The sequence below is a fragment of the Euleptes europaea genome, chromosome 20 (assembly GCF_029931775.1).
Source record: "Euleptes europaea isolate rEulEur1 chromosome 20, rEulEur1.hap1, whole genome shotgun sequence".
Lineage (NCBI taxonomy): Eukaryota > Metazoa > Chordata > Lepidosauria > Squamata > Sphaerodactylidae > Euleptes > Euleptes europaea.
The window spans coordinates 2,964,625-2,988,322 of record NC_079331.1 but is presented as its reverse complement, the minus strand read 5'-3'; the positions used below and the strand labels follow the sequence as shown (position 1 = coordinate 2,988,322).

The window sequence follows — 23,698 nt, the reverse complement described above, 5'->3', positions numbered from 1 at the left end:
AAAACGGTTTCTCTCTGGATGAGCGACTGAGCAAAAAAAATACTGACTCCATCTTTCCCCTTATATCTCCACAAGGAGTTACAGACCAATCTTTTAAAAATGCCGTTGGCATGCAAATCTAGTTCACTGGCCCAATCTGTTGTCTCACAAAGCAGTGAATCAAATGCACTGGGGGCCAGAGGTTAGGCTGGTCTGAGTGACACAGGAGAGTTACCCCCCCCCCATAAGTGGCACACCAGTCCCTTAACAGCCACCCTCTGGAATCAGGGGTGCTTTCACACACGCTGAATAATGCACCTTCTACCCACTTCCAATGCACTTTGCAACCGGGTTTTCCTGTGCGAAACGACAAAATCCGTTTGCAAACCATCGCTAGGAGTGCATTCAAAGCAGCTTGAAAGCAGCAGAAGAGTTGGTTTTTATATGCCAAGTTTCTCTACCACTTAAGGCAGAATCAAATCGGCTTACAATCGCTTTCCCTTCCCCTCCCCACAACAGACACCCTGGGAGGTAGGTGGGACTGAGAGAGCTGTGACTAGCCCAAGGTCACCCAGCTGGCTTTGTGTGGAGAAGTGGGGAAACAAATCCAGTTCTCCAGACTAGCCTCCGCCGCTCATGTGGAGGAGCGAGGAATCAAACCCGGTTCTCCAGATCAGAGTCCACCGCTCCAAACCACTACACCACAGTATTCAGGGTGTGTGAAAGCGGCCAGCTCTTCTTTGCAAAATTCCACATACCAGTGTGACAGACCCCACGTGCCCTATCTGTGGCAGAAGGGCGGAGGGATTCAGAACCGACTCCCAGATTCCTTTTGACACCGTTTTTTTCTGCTGGAATGCAAACCTTGGCCCTGCGTCTCCATTGCCAGAGTGGGAACGGCGGGGTAATTAATTCTGCATGTTCTTTTAAAAAGCAGACATTTTCCCTCTCGTGCTGTCTGGAGTCAGCTTCTCCCATTATCTCCCCCTCTCACGAGAGACTTCCAGAGTTAACCGTGGAGCCGAGCCAAGAGACGACACTCTCCCCCCCCAAAAAACACACACGCACACAAGAACCCCCTAGATGTTGCCTAGGGCGGGGAGAGTAGAGGGGGGACAGTTCCAAAATAATCTCTTCGGGAAGTGGGGGGAGTAAATGCCGACGAACCAGAGAATCCAAGACCAACAAGAGAGCCCTAGAGCCCGGTTGCACAGAACAGAATGACATTTATGCATGGGGGAGGGGGGTGTTGCCTTGGATTTGCCGCTCTCTAGATGCACGTTTTTCCCACCCGAATTCTCAACAATAAAAAATAAGACCCCGTGAAGAGTTTTGAGGATTCGGGTGGGGGAAATGTGCATCTGGAGAGCGGCAAATCCAAGGGGAAACCTCCCATGCATAAATGGCCAGTGGCAAGGGGGGGGGGGATGTCCTATTCTTCTCCAGACCTGCAGATTTAGGACCTGCACAGCAGGTGTTCTGAATGCAAACAATGCCTCTTTTCCCAAGGGAGAGCAAGATTCAGGCTGTAAATGGGAAGAGCCCTACGCTTTAGATTCTCAACGCTTGGGAGTCTGCAGCAGGTCTCCCCCCCCCCGGATTTCACCAGGAGGGGGTTAAAACGAAGCGTGCGATCCTGGCTGTGCCTCCTTCCCTCGCCCACCACGCCCCTCCGACGCTCACCTGGACCCCCTTTTTGTTTTTGGCAAGCCGCCCCTCTGCGGTCCCAAACGCACCTTTCCCTCCCTCCCAGGTGAAGAAGCCAGCTCGCCCCGAGACCCCAAAGCGCAGGGGGGCGGGGGGTTCCCCTTGGACTTGCCGCTCTCTGGATGCCCGTTTGCCCCCCGCCCAACCCTCCAAACTCAACAACAGAGTTTTGGGGACCCGGGTGGGGGGAAAGGCGCGTCTGGAGAGCGGCGCATCCAAGGCGAGCCCCTCCCGTGCGCCTTGGACGGGGAGAGCACCGCCACAGGTGTGGGTGGGGGGTCTGCAAGGGCCGCCCCCCCCCGGAGAAAGTATAAAGTGATTAAGTCGAGGTGGCCCAGGAGAGGGTCAGACGTAGCCAAGCCCGCTCCGTACCTGCTCTGCCTGGGCGCTGCAGGGGAGGTCCACGCGGAGGCCGGCTCGGGCTGCAGCGGCGCATGGGACGGCCAGAGGGGTCCTCTGCGGCGGGGGACCCCCGGAGCCCGGGGAGGGGAAGCCCGGCAAGGCTCAGGGGCGGCGGCTGCCCCGAGGAAAGCGGCCCTCCCCGGGCGGCTGCTCTCGACGGCGCGGCGCGGGGGAAAGGCACCGGCGGTCCGCGGCAGCGCCAGAGGCGCACCGGCGCGTAAAAGCGCACCCGCGCCGGCCGCGGCCGCGGCTTCTGCTGCCACCTGGCGGGAAGCCCGTCGGTGCGGCAGGGTTAAGCCCGGGTCCAAACCGGTTCCTAGGGCATTGACGCACGGGAGGTTTTGCCTTGGATTTGCTGCTCTCTTTTTTAAAAATAATAATAATTGGTTTTTTCTTTCCTGACGCTTCGCCAGCAGCTGTGTCAGCCATCTTCAGAGGAGTAACACTGAAGGACAGCGTCTCTCAGTGTCAAGTGTGTAGGAAGAGTATATAGTCAGAAAGGGGTTGGGTTGAGCTGAACCATTGTCCTGCAAAAAGGTCCTTTTTGATACTTTTTGCAGGACAATGACTCAGCTCAACCCCCCCCCCTTTCTGACTATATATTACTCTTCCTACACACTTGACCCTGAGAGACGCTGTCCTTCAGTGTTGCTCCTCTGAAGATGCCGGCCACAGCTGCTGGCGAAACGTCAGGAAAGAAAAAACCAAGACCACTGTCACACAGCCCGGATAACCTACAAGAACCAATGAACTCTGACTGTGAAAGCCTTCGACAATATTATAAAGTCTAAGAAGTTTCTAATTCAAAAAATAAAAAAGAGAGTGACTTCCCCTACACTCTCTTCTGTCCAAAATTAAATTGTATATACTTATGCTAACAGTATAACCCCCCTCTATTTAATCACTTCATACTTATCTTATTTGGACTAGTTAATGTTCATATAATTTCTTAATATAACCATTATACCAAGTAAATGCAAGGGATTAAATCAAAGAGTATCCTTTAAATTGTCCGATCAAAAAGTAATTTTCACAATAATTTTTCCACACCTCCCATTCCCCCCAAAATTGTGCATTATCAGTCTGATTGATATAAGCAGTGAGTTTAGCCATCTCCATCAGTTCCATCATATTATTTATCCAGTCCTTTTTTTCCAGTATCTCACCAGTCTTCCATTTTGCTGCATATATCAACCGTGCAGCTGTGGTGGCATATTTCAAAAAAGTTCTATGTCAAAATAGTATCCGGTATCATACTTAATAGCATCATTTCAGGTGTTTTAAGTATATTCTGTTGTAAAGTCAACCTTATTTCCTCGTATATCATTTCCCAAAATTTCTTGGCTTTTTCACAAGTCCACCAAATATGATGAAAGGAACCAATTTCTGAATTTGCTGCTCTCTCCATGGACATTGTCCCCATCCAAATTCTCCAAACTCAACAATAAGCCCCCATGCAGAGTTTCGAGAATTCGGATGGGGAAAATGTGCACCGAGTGGCAAATCCAAGGCAAAACCTCCCGTGCATAAAGGACCCTAGAATCCTGAGCCATTTATGCGCGGTCAGTTTTGATGCTCACTCAAAGCCCTTTTTTAAAATGCAACTTTAAAAATGCCTTTTCACAGTCCCAACGCAAGAGAAGTTCCACTCCCCCCCTCACCTGCTCCTTTGTTCCTGTTTGCAGAGCCATTCGCATGTGCATAGCTAACGCGCCTCTGTTGTTTTGCATCGTTCCTTGAGGGGGATTATTCACAGCAAACGCCAAAGGTCGCGTTAAATGGGCTCTTCAGTAATGCGAAGTAGGCATGCGCCGGCTTTGCAGTCACTTCTGGAATGATGGTTCAGTGTGCAAAATTCAAAAAAATATGTGAGGCAATTCAGCCTGGAACACGCTGCTAGTTACCATGAATAAATGGCCATAGAAACATAGAGTTAGAAGGGACCACCAGGGTCATCTAGTCCAACCCCCTGCACAATGCAGGAAATTCAAAGCTACCTCCCTCCCCCCACACCCCCAGTGACCCCTACTTTAGGCCCGGAAGATGGCCCAGATGCCCTCCCTCTTGTGATCCGCCTAAGGTCACAGAATCAGCATTGCTGACAGATGGCCATCTACCCTCCGCTTTAAAAACCCCACATCCCCTGGATTCGAGTCCAAATTGGGGCCCCGGGTGCCTGAGAGAACCTAAGTTTCAACAGGGAACTCCCAACGTGGTGTAGTGGTTTGGAGCGGTGGAGTCTGATCTGGAGAACCGAGTTTGATTCCCCACTCCTCCCACATGAGCGGCGCAGGCTAATCTGCTGAACTGGATTTGTTTCCCCTCTCCTACGCATGAAGCCAGCTGGGTGACCTTGGGCAAGTTACAGCTCTCTCAGCCCCACCTACCTCACAGGGTGTCTGTTGTGGGGAGGGGAAGAGAAGGTGATTGCAAGCTGGTAGAGAAAGTCGTGGTAGAGAAAGTCGGCATATAAAAACCAACTCTTCTTCTTCTTCATAGGACCCAGAGTAGACCTGTGAATAGTGCATAGATAAGCCCTCAGAGAATCTTTTTTAAACTGGAGATTAAATCACGGATTTTGCAAAGCACACTCCCAGCCGCGAGCCAAGTACAAGCTTTCCCTTCTCCTCCCTAGCTTTTACACTTTGCCCCATTTATGACTCAATGCTTTTGCCCCGGGATCAGCACTAGTTTGGCTCCAAGTCCCTTCAAATAGTTTTTAATGCAAAGGGGTTTTTTTTTTTAAAAAAAAAACCTCTCTCTAATTGCACATCATTTCGAAAGAACATAATTACATCTGTTCGGGGGGGAATATCAAACAAAGGTTAATGGCATCTAAGGATTTATTTTTGGATCCTTGGATCGTATCAGATCAGATAAAGCAAATCACTCGTCACTATAGCCTTATACAATGTGTTTACTAGGGAGGAAATGTGTTTCATGCCAACATATCTACCCTGGGAGGGGGCTATGCTGAATTCCTGGCCTCCTTTTCCTGAGATCACTGTAGCCGTTCATGCATTTCAGTTCATTTGCCACATACAAATTTACTGAGTGGGTAAAATGGATGGTATGTGGATCTGAATTGAGTACATTAAACAAGGAACGTATAAGAAGATGGGAGGGGGGAGAATATGCCCCTTGGATCCCCCAATCTGGTGTCCCAAGAATTCCACCGAATCTCCCCTTCACATGTATACACCTTGACCCCCTTTTTTGTGAAATAAGGGGTTAATAATCTCAGACCCAGAAGGAGCCAGAGTATCTGCTGAATATCTTCCACCCAAACCAGTCTGGGTCCAATTTGGAAGTGGCCACCTGATTGCAAACCCTCTGCTGGGCCAGCATGGTGTAGTGGTTTGGAGCGGTGGACTCTGATCTGGAGAACCGGGTTTGATTCCCCCACTCCTCCACATGGGCGGCAGACGCCAATCTGGTGAACCAGGTTGGTTTCCCCGCTCCTACACATGAAGCCAGCTGGGTGGCCTTGGGCTAGTCACACTCTCTCCGCCCCACCTACCTCACAGGGTGTCTGTTGTGGGGAGGAGAAGCCACTTTGATTCTGCCTTAAGTGGTAGAGAAAGTCGGCATATAAAAATCCTCCTCCTCCTCCTTCTTCGAATAGCTCTCTACCTCCCAGCAACTGTACTGAACCAAATCATTTCCCCATTAGGGGGAAAAAAACCAGCATTGTGTGTATGTCTATTGCATTCAGAAATATAAAACAGGATACAAGGTTTGAATTATATGACATAAAAGAAAAACAAATAAGGGGGGTTGCAGATTTCCAACAGCCCCCTTGGGAACGGCAGCCGACTCGTGGTAGGTCTGTTGTTCTGCTACAAATTAAGACAGACAGATGGGAACAGGACTTCGCCAGAAGAAGACCGGTTATGTAAGTGCTTATTCAGGGCAGTGGGGATTGGGGGCTTTGCCCAACCACACCCCAGTTGTGTTTACGGGGGGTCACCCTGGGACTTTGCCACCAGCGGGGGCAGCTTGCAGCCCAGCCCAAACCAAAACTTTCCCCTAAAATACTATTAATTTTTAAACGGTATATCCACGCCTTTTCGGGATACGCTCACGGAGGTTTATAGAAATGTGTGTGTGTGTTAAGTGCCGTCAAATCGCCTCCAACTCATGGCAACCCTATGAATCAAAGTCCTCCAAAATGTCCTCTCTTTGACAGCCTTGCCCAGATCTTGCAGACTGAGGGCCGTGCCTTCCTTGATTGAGTCAGTCCATCTCTTGTTGGGTCTTCCTCTTTTCCTGCTGCCTTCAACTTTTCCCAGCAATATTGTCTTTTCCAGTGACTCTTGTCTTCTCATGATGTGACCAAAATACGATAGCCTCAGTTTAGTCATTTTAGCTTCTAGGGTCAGTTCAGGCTTGATTTGATCTATAACCCACTGATTTGTTTTTATAGAAATAAAATAGAGAATAATAACTAGTTTGGACTACTTTTGAAAGGTACAGACACCACTGAGTTTGGAGGGGAAAGAGCGGCAGGTAAAGAGTCAATGGGTTGACAAGCACTACGGTAAAAATTACATTTTTTTAAAAAAATCCAGATGAGAAACAAAGTAGGCAGAACAATCACCTCCATCAGCCCAGGGTTGCCAACTCTGGGTTGGGAGATTCCTGGAGATTTGGGGTCAGAGCCAGGGGAGAGAAGGGACCTCAGCGGGGTATAATGCCATGGAGTCCACCCTCCAAAGCTGCCATGAACACACTGAAGCGGCCTTATACTGAATCAGACCCTTGGTCCATCAAAGTCAGTATTGTCTACTCAGACCGGCAGCGGCTCTCCAGGGTCTCAGGCAGGGGTCTTTCACATTACCTACTTGCCCGGTCCCTTTAGATGGAGATGCCGGGGATTGAACCTGGGACCTTTTGCATGCCAAGCAGATGCTCTGCCGCTGAGCCACGGCCCCTCCCATGTTCTCCAGGGGAACTGATGTCTCTCATCTGGAGATCAGCTGTAATTCTGGGATGTCTCCAGGCCCCACCTGGTGGTTGGCAACCCTACTCCTCCGCTACCATGACAACCTGAGCAGGCCATAACAGACCTGTGGCACCATAACAGGGAGAGAGGGGGGGGGACTCATTGTAGGTTCAGAAATATTGACTTTGGGATAAAAACAACTTTGCATCAGGAATCTGGTCTTTTTCCTTCCTGACAAGCGACTCTCCGGAGCTAACCTGCCGAGGGCGAGAACCGTTGCACAAGAAAGAGCTGTTTGAACAGCGACGCCGTTGCAATGTCATTTAACGGGGGAAAGGGGCAAATGATGGATAGCCTCACTCGCTCCAGACTCTTTGTCGGGTTGCGCCTGCTTGCCAAGACATGTCAGAACCGCATTAACAGCATGCTAAAAAGGCTGTTTAAAAAAAAACAAAAAACAAATCCCCCTTCTTATTTCCTCTTAAACTTTATACCTCATTTATCTCACTATTTACTCCCCTCCCTCCCCTCCACCATTAAGTCATACATGAAAAATGCTTCCTGTCGCTTTCAGGGCTGCAGCACCCTTCCCAGGTAACAATGCCCAAGAATCATAGAGTTGGAAGGGACCACCAGGGTCATCTAGTCCAACCCCCTGCCCAATGCAGGAAACTCACAACTACCTCCCCCCCCACCCCGTGACCCCTACTCCGTGCTCAGAAGATGGCCAAGGTGCCCTCCCTCTCATCATCTGCCTAAGGTCATAGATTCAGCATTGCTGACAGATGGCCATCTAGCCTCTGCTTCAAAACCTCCAGGGAAGGAGCTCACCACCTCCCGAGGAAGCCTGTTCCACCGAGGAACCGCTCTGACTGTTAGAAAATTCTTCCTAATGTCTAGATGGAAACTCTAATTTCAACCCGTTGGTTCTGGTCCGACCTTCTGGGGCAACAGAGAACAACTCGGCACCATCCTTTATATGACGGCCCTTCAAGTACTTGAAGATGGTTATCCTATCCCCTCTCAGTCTTCTCCTCTTCAGGCGAAACATACCCAGCTCCTTCAACCTTTCCTCATAGGACTTGGTCTCCAGACCCCTCACCATCTTCGTTGCCCTCCTCTGGACCCATTCCAGCTTGTCTGCATCTTTCTTAAATTGCAGTGCCCAAAAACTAAACGCAATACTGTAGGTGAGGTCTAACCCGAGCAGAGTAAAGCGATACCATCACTTCGCGTGATCTGGACACTGTACGTCTGTTGCCCTGTCCCTGGCAAAGAGTAAAATCCAACAGGTTACCTCGACGGGCGGTAACAACAGCCCTGCTAGGGTTGCCAACTCCAGTTTGGGGAAATTCCTGGAGTTTTTTTTTTGTGGAGGGGTTGAGCCCGAGGAGAGCAAGGGTTCGCAAGGGAATGGGACTTGAGCAGCGTAAAATACCATACAGTCCATCCTCCAAAACAGCAATTTTCTCCAGGGGAACTGATCTGTCTCATCTGGACATCAGTTGTAGTTCCAGATCTCCAGCTAGTAGCTGGAGGTTGGCAACCCTACATTCGGAGAACGTTTGGAAAATAAGCCCTCGCCTCTAGGCTTCACGCAGCTGCTCAAACTGTGGCTGTCCTGTGTTTCAGGTTCTCCCCCTCCCTTGGCTTCCAGCTCTTTCGGGGTGGTTTAATTAAAACCCGGTTACAAAACCAAACAGGCGCATTGAGGGGGGGGGCTAGCACAGGGAGGGGGCCCTTGCATGGCAAAAGCATTGGCCTCACGCAGCGAGCCGTGCCAAGCACGCATGGCTCTGCCTCCCAAGACAGCTCGCACCGGAGCCAAAAGCTACCTATTAAAATTCAAGCTACAATGGCGCATTGGGTACAGGGCTTTATTTACGGCCGGGCGGGGCACGGTTAGCTCCTGCGAGGGCAAAAATAGATGCGGATCTTGAACACAGGGTCCGTCGTCAAACCTAGGAGCTCATAAAGGTCTTGAATTAAGGCACGGCCTACCGCCCTTTCAAGGAGCCCCGTGGCGCAGAGTGTTAAGCTTCAGTACTGCAGTCCAAGCTCTGCTCACGACCTGAGTTCGATCCTGACGGAAGTCGGTTTCAGGTAGCTGGCTCGAGGTCGACTCAGCCTTCCACCTTTCCGAGGTCGGTGAAATGAGGACCCAGCTTGCTGGGGGTAAAGGGAAGATGACTGGGGGAGGCACTGGCAAACCACCCCGCAAACAAAGTCTGCCTTGGAAACGTCGGGATGTGACGTCACCCCATGGGTCAGGAATGACCCGGTGCTTGCACAGGGGACCTTTTCCTTTTACCTTACTGCCCTTTCAGAAGCTTCACGCCTGCCAAGCAGGCCAAAGCCAAAAAGATGGAGAACCAGTAAGGTTGCCAACCTCCAGGTACTAGCTGGAGATCTCCCACTATTACAACCGGTCTCCAGCCGATAGAGATCGGTTCACCTGGAGAAAATGGCTGCTTTGGCAATTGGACTCTATGGCATTGAAGTCCCTCCCCAAACCCCACCCTCCTCAACCTCCGCCCCAAAAAACTCCCACCAGTGGCTAAGAGGGACCTGGCAACACTAAGAGCCAGTGTGGTGTAGTGGTTAAGAGTGTTGGACTAGTATCTAGGAGACCCGGGTTCGAATGCCCACTCATGCCGTGCAAGCTTGCTTGGTGACCTTGGGCCAGGCACACCCTCTCGGCCTAACCTACCTCACAGGGTTGTTGTGAGGATGCAACAGAGGAGAGGAGGATGCTTTGGGTCTCCACCGGGAGAAAGGCGGGGTATAAGTGAATTAAATAAATATAATTTTCCCTAAAGATCTTCACCGTGAGACTGAAGGTAAGCTGCGGCAGTCATTTTGTGGCTGGCTCCACCTCCTGCCGCAGCCATTTTGTGACTGCGCCCACCACGCTGGGTAAGAATCCCAAAGGTGCCCACAGGGTCAAAAAAGTTGGGTTACCTAAAATAAAGAGGTATAAAGAGCCCCCTTCCCCCTGGCAAAGGCATACAAGAGGTGGAGCCAGGGCTGCTTAAAAATTTCCCTGCACCAAAAAGATTTTCTTTCCTTGGAGATTCCTCCTTCATCATTTTACGGCAGCGCTCTCCGGCCCAAAAACGCAGGAATTTTCACGCGCTTTGGAAAACGTTCCAGCTCTTTAAAGAATATAAATAGCTCTTGTGCTGCCGGCGCTTCGGTTTCTCCACTTTGGGAGGGCGTAAAGGCCGAAAGGGAAGGGCAGACCTTGTGAAATGTTTTAATTAGAGAAAAGGCTTGATTGGACCCGAGGCAGAGCCATGAAAAGTAATAAATTTTGTCTGTTTTGCCACGCGTTTGATGAATGACTTCAGCCCCGCCGTGCCGAAAAAACGGGTGCCGGTCGGGTGCTGGCACGGGCAGCCGAAAGGGCTGCCAAATCTAGCACGCTAGGTGCTCGCCTTTTCCCTTCCCAGGACTGCATTCCTACTTCTCATCCTCCACCCCCTTCAGGAGAGCAAACGGCCCAGGAAGGATCCCACTAGAAGCCAACACAGAACGGAGCATCTGCCACTGCACTAGGGATGCCAACCTCCAGGTAGTGGCTGGAGATCTCCTGCTACTAGGTTCCATCGAATCCCAATTCATGAACGGACTTGCCCCTGTAATTCAAATTCCTTGGATACAATTGAACATATTTTATGTGATTGCCCTCTATATGAAACACCTCGTAGAAAATGGTTAAAAAACTGGTTACATCCCAAGTTTTACCTGTCTAATAAAGTTAAATGTCAATTTTTAATGAATGATTCAGTTCCAGAGGTTACTGTGGATGTCGCCAATTTTTTAGTAGAAGTGCTAAATGTCCAAAAACGTATAACCTCTGATATCTGATGTTACTGGCTATGATTTTATCTTATCGGTTTTAAGATTTATGACCATTGTTCGTATCAATTGTAACAATTTATATGCCATTAAAAGTTTATGAATGAAGGATCTCCTGCTATTACAACTGATCTCCAGCTAGGGTTGCCAACCTCCAGTTACTACCAAGAAAGCAAACCAAAGGTGCTGTAATACAAGTAGTTATATCACGGTCTCCTTTTCTTTATTGGCATCGTCAAAGCCTGAGAAATGGTTCGTTTGTGTATATATTTATAAAGCATACTGAAGTGAAAATTTATACTGCATTAAGAAATTTGTAAAACAATCATAGAATATTGTGACGCATTGAGCTTGTGGGCTGTTGATTTCCTAACCTCCAGGTACTAGCTGGTGATCTCCTGCTATTACAACTGATCTCCAGCCGATAGAGATCAGGTCCCCTGGAGAAAATGGCCACTTTTGGCAACTGGACTCTATGGCATTGAGGTCCTTCCCCTCCCCAAACCCCGCCCTCCTCAGGCTCTGCCCCCAAAATCTCCTGCCGGTGGCGATGGGGGATTTGGCAACCCTACAACTCTACCTGTTTCGACCTACCCGGTGGGGCGGGAGGACACCGTCCTCTTCCCACGCAACCGACACGGCAGCCTTTAAAAGAATCTTGCACCCGGTTGCAGGAAAAAGGGGGCTCTTGTATAGTCAACCAGCCGCTTCCCGCCGTTGAGGCCTGGGAAGCCAGATCTGCTCCATTCTGGAATCCTCTAACTCACATCAGCCCTTTTGGCAGCTGCTGCGGCCTCCACAAGACAGGGCACGCAGAGGCGCAGGCTCGTAAATTGCAAAACAAAACACACACGGTGCACAAAGGGAGACTCAATGCAGAAGAGCTCATCCCAAGGGAAGGGAATGTCAAATTCTTGACCTTTTGCGAGGATTCACATAGCGTCATCAGACGGCCACAGAACTTGACAGGGAGGAACGAAGTCTGTCCCGAGGACTGTACAACCTATAATTTGCTACGGGAGGGCAAGATAGGGAACGAGGCGGGGAACACAAAGCATCTCCTTCCGTTTGTCCCTGTGTGCCAGCTATGGTCATCAGACAGCCATCTGTTGGCTGCCTCATCACTTAGGGTGGCCCATCTGGCATTCACCAGAGCAGGGCCTTTTCCATCGTGGCCCTGGCTCTGTGGAACGGCCTCCCTGAAGAGGTGAGGGCCCCCAAGGGTTGCCAGCCTCCAGGTATTAGCTGGAGATCTGCTATTACAGCTTATCTCCAGCCGATAGAGATCAGTTTGCTTGGAGAAACTGGCCACTTTGGCAATTGGACTAAGAGAGCTGTGACTAGCCCAAGGTTGCCCAGCAGGCTACATGTGGAGGAGTGGGGGAAACCAGCCCAGTTGACCAGATTAGCCTCCGCCGCTCATGTGGAGGAGTGGGGAATCAAACCCAGTTACCCAGATTAGAGTCCATTGCTCCTAACCACCGCTCTTAACCACTACACCACACAGGTTCGCCACAGGCCTGCAAGCTCGGAAGTCAGCAGCCAGCTTTTCGAACCCGGATCACAGTTTATGGTCTGCTCCACCCACCTGCTCTGAAAAGAGCTGCCCATCCTCACAGTAGATTGACTGCAAGCCTTTAGCCACTAGGAAGGAAGGAAGGAAGGAAGGAAGGAAGGAAGGAAGGAAGGAAGGAAGGAAGGAAGGAAGGAAGGAAGGAAGGAAGGAAGGAAGGAAGGAAGGAAGGAAGGAAGAAAGAAAGAAAGAAAGAAAGAAAGAAAGAAAGAAAGAAAGAAAGAAAGAAAGAAAGGAGGAAGGAAGGGAAGGAAGGAAGGAAGGAAGAAAGGAAGAAAGAAAGGAAGAAAGAAAGAAAGAAAGAAAGAAAGAAAGAAAGAAAGAAAGAAAGAAAGAAAGAAAGAAAGAAAGAAAGAAAGAAAGAAAGAAAGAAAGAAAGAAAGGGAAGGGAAGGGAGAAAGAAAGAAAGGAAGGAGGGAGGGAGGGAGGGAGGGAGGGAAGAAGGAAAGAAAGAAAGAACCCACATAAAATTCTTCCTTCCTGACTTGCTTGATTGCTCCAGGCGGAGGATTTTCTGTCAGCAGAGAGACCAAGAGTTCCCTGAGACTTAATGCCAGAAGAACGCCCTTCAGCGGTACACGGAGGAGATACGCAACCACATTCCTCAGAAAGCAGAGCTTTCAAAAAGCAACGCTAACCCCTCGGGCCACACAACACTTCCCACATTGTCCACGGGAGTGCCTCACACCAAAAAGGATGACTCGGAGAAAGAGTGGCAGCCAACTTATGGCGACCCCACTAGAACATATAAAGCCTGGACTCTCCCTAGAGGCTCAAATGACTGAATTGAGGCTATCGTATTTTGGTCACATTACAAGAAGACAAGAGTCACTGGAAAAGACAGTCATGCTAGGAAAAGTTGAAGGCAGCAGGAAAAAGAGGAAGACCCAACAAGAGATGGACTGACTCAATAAAGGAAGCCGCCGGCCCTCAATTTGCAAGACCTGAGCGAGGCTGTCAAAGATGGGACATTTTGGAGGGCTTTGATTCGCATTAATTCACGTTGGAGGTCATTAATTCACATTAATTCACGTTGGTCATTAATTCACTTTTGGAGGTCATTAATTCACATTAATTCACATTGGAGGTCATTAATTCACATTAATCCACATCAGCTGGAAACGACTTCACACTCCCAGCAAGGACAGCAGACTTACCGGCGGCCTCGCTTCGGCCAAAGCCTTCTCCGGCTCACCAAAACCTCCCTGCCGCCAGACACCTGTCCGTCTCCAAGGTGTCCCGCTGCCCTTTTGGCCGCTGTAGCCAAAAACCCCACCCCGCCAGCCACAAAAAGCCTTACCTGCCCTCCAAGACGGGCTCGAGGAGAAGGGAAAGGGACCGCCGCCAAAGGCTCCGGGGCCCCCGCTTCGGCCCCAAAGCCCCTCGGCCGGCGCTGAGGCGAAAGCCAGGAGGGCCGGCCTCGTTCTCGTTAGGGTCCGAATTGGGCACACCTGACCCCCCCCCCCAGCCCTGTCCAATTAACAGCTCAGATGCCCAACAGGGCTGCAGAAAACCCTTCTTATCAGCTCTGCAGCGGTTTGGGGAGAAGAAGAAGGGTTGGTTTTCACATGCCGACTTTCTCCACCGCTTAAGGGGGATGTCTTTTTTAGGAGGGAATCCGTCCGAAGCTAATTCTACCTCTTATTGACAGGATGGAGACTAGTTCAGAGGAAGGGAAAATTAAATTCCTCTTACGGGAGGGAGACCCTCAGCGATCCTTGCAAGTGGCCAGGTATCGCTCCGTAGCTATTAAAATTCGTTCGGAGAAGGGTATTAGCGATTTAAATTGATTTTAATCGTTATATGCCTTGCGGATATGGTGATTTTTAATTGGTACAACTTTATCTGTATTACGTATAGAGAGGTTTTAATCTAATTATTTATTTATGTAATCGATTTTAACTGTATCTGAAGAAGTGAGCTGCGGCTCACGAAAGCGCATACCCTACCAGAAAATATTTTTGTTAGTCTTTAAGGTGCTACTGGACTCTTGCCCTTTTTGACTACTGCAAACAGACTAACACGGCAACCCACTGCGATTTTAACTGATAAGGTTTGTAGTTTGTCTGGCTGTTGCCGTAATAATAAAATCATTCATTCATACCACTTAAGGGAGACTCAAACCGGCTGACCGCCGCCTTCCTTTCCCCTCCCCACAACAGACGCCCTGGGAGGGAGGTGGGGCTGAGAGAGCTGTGACTGGCCCAAGGTCACCCAGCTGGCTTCGTGCGGAGGAGTGGGCAACCGAACCCGTTTCTCCGGATCAGAGCCCACCGCTCCAACCCACAGCTCTTAACCGCCACGCCACGCTGGCTGTCACCAGGTCCAATTCTGCTTTTGCTTGCAGAGAGGCCAGCTGCATGGGAAGTTTCTGAACCCCCGGGGGCCACACCTGTTCAGGTGAGAACCAAGTTGAGGAGGCAGGCGGTTCGCCTGCCCATGGTCTTTTTTTTTTGCCCCAAGCAAGTGGGCGAGTGTCCAGTTCTTTATTATTACAATTCCACAACCAGTAGGTATATAAAGGAAACATTAATTACAGAAAGAATAAAATTGATATCCAAATGATCTTGATAAGGTGGTGGAGACAGCAAGCAGAATCGGACCAGCGAGCAGAATTGGACCTGCTGAGAGCCAGCGTGGTGTCGTGGTTAAGAGCGGTGGTTTGGAGCGGTGGAGTCTGATCTGGAGAACCGGGTTCGATTCCCCGCTCCTCCACATGAAGCCAGCTGGGTGACCTTGGGCTAGTCACAGCTCTCTTCGACCTCTCTCAGCCCCACCTACCTCACAGGGTGTCTGTTGTGGGAACAGGAAGGCGATTGCAAGCCTGTTTGAGTCTCCCTTAAGTGGTAGAGAAAGTCGGCATGTAAAAACCAACTCTTCTGCTTCTGCTTCCAATGAAAGACAGGAGCCATTCTGAATTTGTAAAATAAATCAGATTCCACTCCCCACCCCGCCCCGCCAAGATCAAGGCATCCTCATGCTCTTTCGACAAAGCAACCCGCTCATTTCTGCTGCAGGGAGTGAGGGTGCGAGGGGGTGGGTTTCCCTCGGGCATGCAGAATGTAAGCACAGCGGTATTTTCTCATCGACCTCTCCAAGGTATGTATCGAGATGCCGGAGCGAACTTTCTCCCGGGCCCCTTTGAAAGCATGGGAGTGCAGGTGAGAAATATTTGGAGTGCTTAAAGAAATATTGGTTTATCCAAAAAGGGAGCCCCGCGGCTTTCTCAATGGGGTGCCCGCACCGGAGAGGAGCTTACCAGTTTACAGGGGGGAAAGAAAGCGTAGATAGAAAACGAGGAAAGAAAGCAGAAAAGAGAATTGGGACTAGTATGCTTGGACTAGCCAGCTGAGAACCAGTGCGGTGTAGTGGTTAAGAGCGGTGGTTTGGAGGGGTGGACTCTGATCTGGAGAACCGGGTTCGATTCCCCACTCCTCCACTTGAGCATCAGACGCTAATCTGGTGAACTGGGTTGGTTTCCCTGCTCCTCCACACGAAGCCAGCTGGGCGGCCTTGGGCTAGTCACTGTTCTCTTAGAGCTCTCTCAGCCCCACCTACCTCACAGGGTGTCTGTTGTGGGGAGGGGAAGGCGATTGTAAGCCGGTTTGAGTCTCAAGTGGTAGAGTAGGTTGGCATATAAAAACTCTCTCTTTCCGAGAGCTTGACCGTGCAACGGTGAAGAAATTGAGACCCGCGAACATGTCTTTTTATTCTGCCCTCTCTATCATGAGTTAAGATCTAAGACTATCCAAGAAATTTTAAGAAATAATACAGGGCTACCTGATAAAACTTGTATCCAACAACTACTGGAAGATAGTAACCCACAAAGTTCGAGATGTGCGGCCAAATTTTGTGTTGCTATATATAGGGCTCAAAAGGATGCAATTTACAAATAGGTAAAATTTGATAAAGGAGCTAGCTTATTTGCCTCTTTAGATATGGGATTTTATTGATATATTTTATTTTGTGGACTCTTTGTCTGAATGATACTGTTTTTATTACAAATTTATGTTACTTCTGATTAGATGTGTTCTTTTTTTTTTTTTTTGGTCAGATGACCGTAAAATAAAAACTGACTGGAGTCTCCCTTTAGAGAAAGTCGGCATATAAAAACCAACACTTCTTTTTCAAGTCAGGATTCGGTGAGCAAAAGGATAAGTACAGAGAAGGGGTCTGCTTTTAAAATGCAAACATCATTCTTAATTACTAATAATGTGTTCATATAATTAAGTAAGGGTTAAGAGTTGCCAAGAGAGCAATTCTAAGGATACCCCCTTTTTCTCAAGAGGCTTACTCCCAGGAAAGTGTTCTTTGTGTTTCAACCAGTCTTTCATGGATGATTCACTCACAATTTTAAGTGGGCAGGATTCCACGAGTACCTGAGCAGGTACGGGGATGGCATTTAGCAACAGAGCGTAACCACCGTTTGAGCATGCTCAGGACTTCTTGGATTTCTCGGGGCGAGAGGAATCACAGCTCTCTCGGCCTTCCAACTAAATTCACGGGGTCAAGAACACTACGGTTCGTTTCACCCATGGCACATGCTGGTGAAGACTGCCAAGGGCGGTTTATGAGACAAACTTTGAAGTTGGAAACTCTCCTTTGTGTAAAGAGTTAAGCCTTGTAGCTAAGTGACTTCCCCCTTTCAGAAAGGTAAGGGTTGCGGATAGGGGTGGGGGGGGGGGGGAATGGGACCTCTGAGCATGTGTGTGTATCTGTGTGAATGCATATTCAGCAAGCATCTCACCAAACACCTGCAAATGTTCTATCGTTTTTGAACGTTCGACACGGATGCTCGCAAAAATGCAGTTGCTTCCAGGCTGAGGATAGGGGAATTCTTCTCATCGCTGGCTTGAATTCCACACGCTCGGTCCTCTGTGACAGATATTATTCATACACCTAACATTTCTGTGCTTTTTTTGTAAAAAACATTTGTTTATATTTCTGCAAGCGGTTCCCCCGGTTTTGCTGACAACTTTGCAGATTTGTTTGCAGCAGGTCAATATGTACAGTAGATTAAGATGTTAAAAGAAGGGGGGTTGGAAGTAGGCTTTGGGGCAAATCCTGAATAGAACCACATCGAACGCACATTGCAAACAACGCAGGTTGCGTCAAACATATATCGACAGCTGTACAGAATACCCTTTTTTGAAGCCGCGTGGGAGTGCCGTGAGGTGGTTAACCAATCCTTCCAAGCTTAGGTCTTTGGTTCACTTCGTAGGGTTGCCAGCCTCCAGGTGGGGCCTGGAGATATCCTGGGATGACAACTCATCTCCAGAGAACACAGACCAGTTCCTCTGGAGAAAATGGCGGCTCTGGAGGGTGAATTGTATGGAATTATGCCCTGAAGTCCCTGTTGGATCAGAACGATTGACTTAAGAAGAAGAGTTGGCTTTTATATGCCGACTTTCTCTACCACTTAAGGAAGAATCAAACCGGCTTAGAATCACCTTCCCTTCCCCTCCCCACAACAGACACCCGGTGAGGTAGGTGGGGCTGAGAGAGTGTGACTAGCCCAAGATCACCCAGTTGGCTTCGTGCATAGGAGTGGGGAAACAAATCCAGTTCACCAGGTTAGCCTCCACCGCTCATGTGGAGGAGTGGGGAATCAAACCCGGTTCTCCAGATCAGAGTCCACCACTCCAAACCACCGCTCTTAACCACTGCACCACGCTGGTTCTGCCCTAACGCCAGAGCTAATTGGTGGGAGGGGGAGAGACGGGGCAGTGGTTAAAACAGCAAGAAATGCCTTTTGGTTCAGCCTTTTCCTGCAAGTCAACTTCAAGCGGACACCTGGGGTGCAGGTAAGGGCTAGAGATCAAAGGAATTAGATACGTTTCATTTGCCGCAATTTGCTTTGGGAGCCGGGCCCTTCTGTCGCAACCAATGGGGAGAGGGAAAGGTGGGGGGGCAAGCCAGAGAGGACAAAAAAAGCTATGTTAATTGGACAAATGATTCAGGGTGGTGGCGAGGGAGTCTTATTTAGCTCAAAGCTTCTTAAACTGTGGGTTGCAACCCCATAAGGGGTCGCCTAACTGAATGTGGGGGTCGTGAAAAATTTGGCAATATAAAATAGGTATACAGATCAAACATTTACTGATATATATATCTATATACCGGGGGTCATGTAAAAATTTCTCGGGCGAAAAGGGGTCGCGAGTGGAAAAAGTTTAAGAAGCCCTGATTTAGATCAAACCTTCTTAAACTGTGGGTCGCAACCTCATGTGGGGTCATCTAACTGAACGTGGGGGTCGCGAAAAATTTGGCAACGGTAAATGGTGAAATTATATCTAGACCAAAACATTGTTTTAAAATAAATTTCTTTATGATTTATTATCAGTAAACGTTTGATTTGTATACCTATTTTATATACCTATATACTCAGGGTTGCGTAAAAATTTCTCGGGCAAAAAGGGGTTGCGAGTGGAAAAGTTTAAGATGCCCTGATTTAGATGACAATTGTTCTTTTTTTTTTTTTACTACACACAGAGGACTGAGAAGACCCGTCACTTTAAAATCGCAGTTCCGACATCTCCAAAGTCCCAGCAGCTGAATTCCACCCGAAAGCATGGTTGGCGTCCCCATTCCCAGCGGTGGTCCTACCCACGGACTGGAAGAGCATCACGGCGGTTCTTGCGGCCAATCAGAGCTAAAAAGCTTAAGGTAACAGTTTCCTGCCTCCTCCTTTGCGGAGAAGAAGAAAAGACGATCAAGGCTGGACCGAAAGCAAAACGGTTTGGCAGGCCGGCGTCTGCTTCGGGACTGAAAGTTTCCAAAACGCCAAGGCGGAGCTGGAAATCTCTTACTGTGCAGTTCGAGGGCTACCCCGCAGATGAACACATACACACCCGCCCTCCTCTTTCTGGGTCACCAGCACTGAAGCTTTTTGGAAGGCGTCCCCGTGGCCTTTGCCAGACCGCCTGGAAAGAGATGGCAAGGAATTGTCAAGAAGGAAGTCAGAAAAATAAATCCAAATAAATGGCAGAGTCTGAAGAAAAAATGCTTGAACCTGCTTCGGCCGCGGGCTGCACCTCATTTCCCGCCAGTGAAAACACATTTGCAGGGGGTTTTTTAAAGAAAAGAACTGGGCATGGGAGGACGGTCGAAACACACCAGCCTTTTTGTGAAGCAAATTGCCTGGTTTGAACAGACATCTGGATTGTATTGATGACTTGGTGGAGTTTTTGCATCCCTGTCCCGCTTTTCAGTGTGTGAGAAAAGTGAAACTAATCTTAATTCAGTACCTGGCAGGGCTTCACCTCTGATCTCCAGAAACGTGGGCCGGATCGAGTTCCCTTCCTGTTAAAAGTCCCACAGAATCTTAAGTGGTTTTAACCATCAATAGGTCCGGTTCCCATAACGAAACATCAGAAGCACGGAGCGACCGCTGAAATCAGCGGGGCCCATCTTGAACTCCCTTTCCTTCAATCCATACCGCTGAAGGCCAGGGGGGCAGAGTTGTAAGAATATTGGACCTGGGAGAACATCGCACCCCAACCTGGATGGCCCAAGCTAGTCCCATCAGGGTTGGCCCTGGATAGTTCGTGGATGGGAGACCACCAAGGAAGTCCAGGGTCGCTATGCAGCGACAGGCAATGGCAAACCCACCTCTGAACATCTATTGCCTTGAAAACCCTGTGGGGTTGCCATGAGTCATAGAGTTGGAAGGGACCACCAGGGTCATCTAGTCCAACCCCCTGCACAATGCAGGAAATTCACAACTACCTCCCCCCCCAAACCCCCAGTGACCCTTACTCCATGCCCAGAAGATGGCCAAGGTGCCCTCCCTCTCATCATCTGCCTAAGATAGAATCAGCATTGCTGACAGATGGCCATCTAGCCTCTTCTTAAAAACCTCCAGGGAAGGAGAGCTTACCACCTCTCGAGGAAGCCTGTCCCACTGAGGACTTGATGGAGCTTAATTTATTGCCCTGACCTAGGTGGCCCAGGCTAGCCTGATCTTGTCAAATCTCAGAAACTAAGCAGGGTTAGCTCTGGTTAGTACTTGGATGGGAGGCAGGCCATGGCAAACCACCTCTGAATGTCTCTTGCCTTGAAGAGGCAAGATACAGAGAGCGAGAGAGAGAGAGAGACCTTGTCTGCTGTGTTAAGGGTTATTTTCTGACTCATTTCAGTACTGGGCTTAACCACCAGCTGAACCTAATATGCAAGGCACAGACTGTGTCCAAAAAGCATCAGAGGCAGAGTGTCAATTCATGCTTCTCTCTCCATCCAAGTAATCAGGGGCTCCTCTCCGAACCCGCCCTGGCTAATTCTCCCTAACCACAAGGCCTATCCTGTGACCTAGAGGCAATTTCGGCTCACATTAAGTTTCAGCTTTAAAAGATTCTGGGGAACCGTGATTTCATTTCTTTGCGCGCAACTCCCCGTTGTAGAAATTAACACGCAGCAATTTTTTAAAAAAAGAAAGAAACCCACCCAAGTATATATCCCACTATTAATAGATGCAATGTGGTTAAATTGCTTAGTTTTTCAGACTCTTCCTAAGAGAGCTAAGTGTTAGTCTTTATGTCAAAAGAACTGCTTTGAGTCTTTATGTTAAGAGAACTGCTTTGGGGGCACTGCAAGCTCCATAAAACATGGTTTAAACATTTTGGCAGAGGTATCATCCAGAGACTGCTGAAGTTAACAGAAAGATGAGTACGGTATGTGGAAGAATCCCTGGACCCTTAGCGATATCCGTGGCTGGAGAAGCTTCTGCATTCCTGCTTCACAGAGTCCCCCTCTCCCCAATCAGATAAATCCTCTTTTCCACCATCCACCACCACACAAGAAGCCATACTGAATTCTAATTACCATGACTGAGGGTGGTTCTTACCAACATCAGCCCATGCTTGGACGTCCAACACAGTGTCTTGAGTTTTCCTTCTATAGACCTCCAAACAAGCTTCCGTCCCCTCAAATGACTGATCCCCCCACAATATTTATTCTGCTCAATTTATGGTGAGGACAGGAAGTTTGCGACACCCTGTTGACCTGGGCTGAGAATTGTCGGATTGTGGAAAGCTGCCTTGAGGTTTCTTGGCTAGGGTTTGTCAATGCGATGGGAACAAGCTGGGAAAAGACTGAAGATGACTGTAGTGGTGAGGCAGATCATGAGGGAGGGCATCTTGGCCACGTTCTGGACATGGAGTATGGGTCACTGGGGGTATGTGGGGGAGTTAGTTGTGAGGGCATCTTAGCCACCTTCTGGGCATGGAGTAGGGGTCACTGAGGGTGTAGGGGGGAGGTAGTTGTGAATTTCCTGCATTGTGCAGGGGGTTAGACTAGATGACCCTGGTGGTCCCTTCCAACTCTATGATAAGGGAATAGGCAGCCCTTCAGGTGAGTTGGCCCCAAACCATACAGGGCTTCGAAATCCTATAAAGCATTTGTTGACATAGTAAAGGCAAGAGATAAATGAAGAGAACTGTTGTTCCAGAGAGATCCATCAAAACGCCTGTCTTGGGGCTCCAAAGTTGCCTGCGGGGAAACGCCTGCAGCAAAATGCCCGGCCTGTGGTGATTCATGGCTGGAAAGTCAAGAGTTTCTCTAAACGCTGCCATGACTTATTTCACCAAACATTAAATTACGATAATGCCGTTAAAGTCACTCGCGTACCCAAATAAGATGTCTAGACGATGGGAGTGTATATAAGTAATGCAAACACAACATTTCATAGCCCCGGATTCTTCACCCACTGTATTTTGAATTAACTTTACAATCATTTGTCTAACAGTATATTTTAAGTCGATGGAAACCAGATGTGATTCTGGGCTATCCTCCCCTCATGCTTAAGTGTTACAGGCACGGACTTAAGACACACACACAAAAAAAGCTTTTTAAAAAATGTTCAGTTCTTGTAAGGGTACATGGTATGCAAAGCTTTCAAAAAGACTAGCACCTTTTAAAAAATACCTGTCTCAAGCAAAAAAAAAAAAAAAAACAGCCAGCATGGTGTAGTGGTTAAGAGCAGGGGTTTGGAGCAGTGGACTCTGATCTGGAGAACTGGATTTCATTCCCCACTCTTACACACGAAGCCAGCTGGGTGACCTTGGGCAAGTCACACTCTCTCAACCTCACAGGCGTCTGTTGTGGGGAGGGGAAGGGGAGGTGATTGTAAGCCGGTTTGAGTCTCCCTTAAGTGGTAGAGAAAGTCGGCATATAAAAACCAACTCTTCTTCTTCTTAACAAAGTCGCACAGCATTCCCTAAAGCTTTGAGTTGCAGGAGAAGATTGGTACATTACCGATCTTTTAATTACCGAACCCCAACACTTTTCGGAAGAATTCCGCTGTTTGAACGAAAGCGCACCCAACTCAAACACCACACATACTTGTAATTCAAGGATCTGTACCCACTGCCGTGGGTGACAGGTTGTGCCTGGGCAGAATTTCAACCAAGGAAACCTAACCTGGACAAGCAGGTAAGTGGGGACAGCAGAGCCTTCTGAATTCCTCTCGTTGGCAAAAACTCTTCGGTCGAGGAGTGCAACGGGACGGATTAACCTCCACGTCGGAGGATCCCTTTCCCCGCTCATCTGAACTTGCTGGCCTGCCGACGAGAACTCAAGAAAAGTAAAAAAAATAGGGAACGGAGATCAACTCGATAAGACACACCAAGAGAGCTATTATTAGCAAGCTATATTTATGGCCAACTATGTTAGCAAGTCTTAAAACTATTAATTACTGGGGGGAGAGCAACCCGCAAAGCAGCTGATGTGGTGTGGTGGTTAGACAGAGGAAGACAAGAGGTTAAACTCCCCTCTCAGCCGGAAAAGTTCACAGTGACCTCAGGACCGGTCATTCTCTCTCGATCTAACCTACCTCAAAGAGTTGTTGTGAGAATACAACGGGGAAGCATACATACCACCCTTGAAGGAAGGGTAGGATAAAAATATGATTACAAACATTTCTCTCTGTTGTGGGGAGGGGAAGGGAAGGTGATTTTAAGCCGGTTTGATTCCTCCTTAAGTGGTAGAGAAAGTCGGCATATAAAAACCAGCTCTTCTTCTTCTCCCCTCTCCCCGTGATAATCCCAAAATGCTGTTCCTAAGAAACGGGGGGGTGGGAGTGTTGTGTTGTCCCCTAAGGAACAACATGAGGGAGTTCTGCAATGGGAAGGGGGATTCGGTGGAAACTGCCAATTCCGGATCCAACCCTGGGACTTAGCTTTCTTATCTTTGAGCAATTGAGCAATTGCATATTATTCATAATATGCAAATCTGGTGGC

At 48.8% G+C, this 23,698-nt stretch overlaps 1 protein-coding gene across 1 annotated transcript in view; it reads right to left on the bottom strand.

The window, feature by feature from the left end:
* Window positions 1–19,503, bottom strand: part of THSD4 (thrombospondin type 1 domain containing 4) — a 235,768-nt gene extending 216,265 nt beyond the window's left edge. The window contains exons 1-5 of the mRNA XM_056866032.1: window positions 19,499–19,503; window positions 19,312–19,387; window positions 14,755–14,859; window positions 13,768–13,937; window positions 2,059–2,351 (exon numbers count right to left, since the gene is read on the bottom strand). Coding sequence (XP_056722010.1) covers window positions 2,059–2,351; window positions 13,768–13,937; window positions 14,755–14,859; window positions 19,312–19,387; window positions 19,499–19,503 — 649 coding nt within the window. The remainder of the gene's footprint in view (window positions 1–2,058; window positions 2,352–13,767; window positions 13,938–14,754; window positions 14,860–19,311; window positions 19,388–19,498) is intronic.
* Window positions 19,504–23,698: the final 4,195 nt, after the last annotated feature.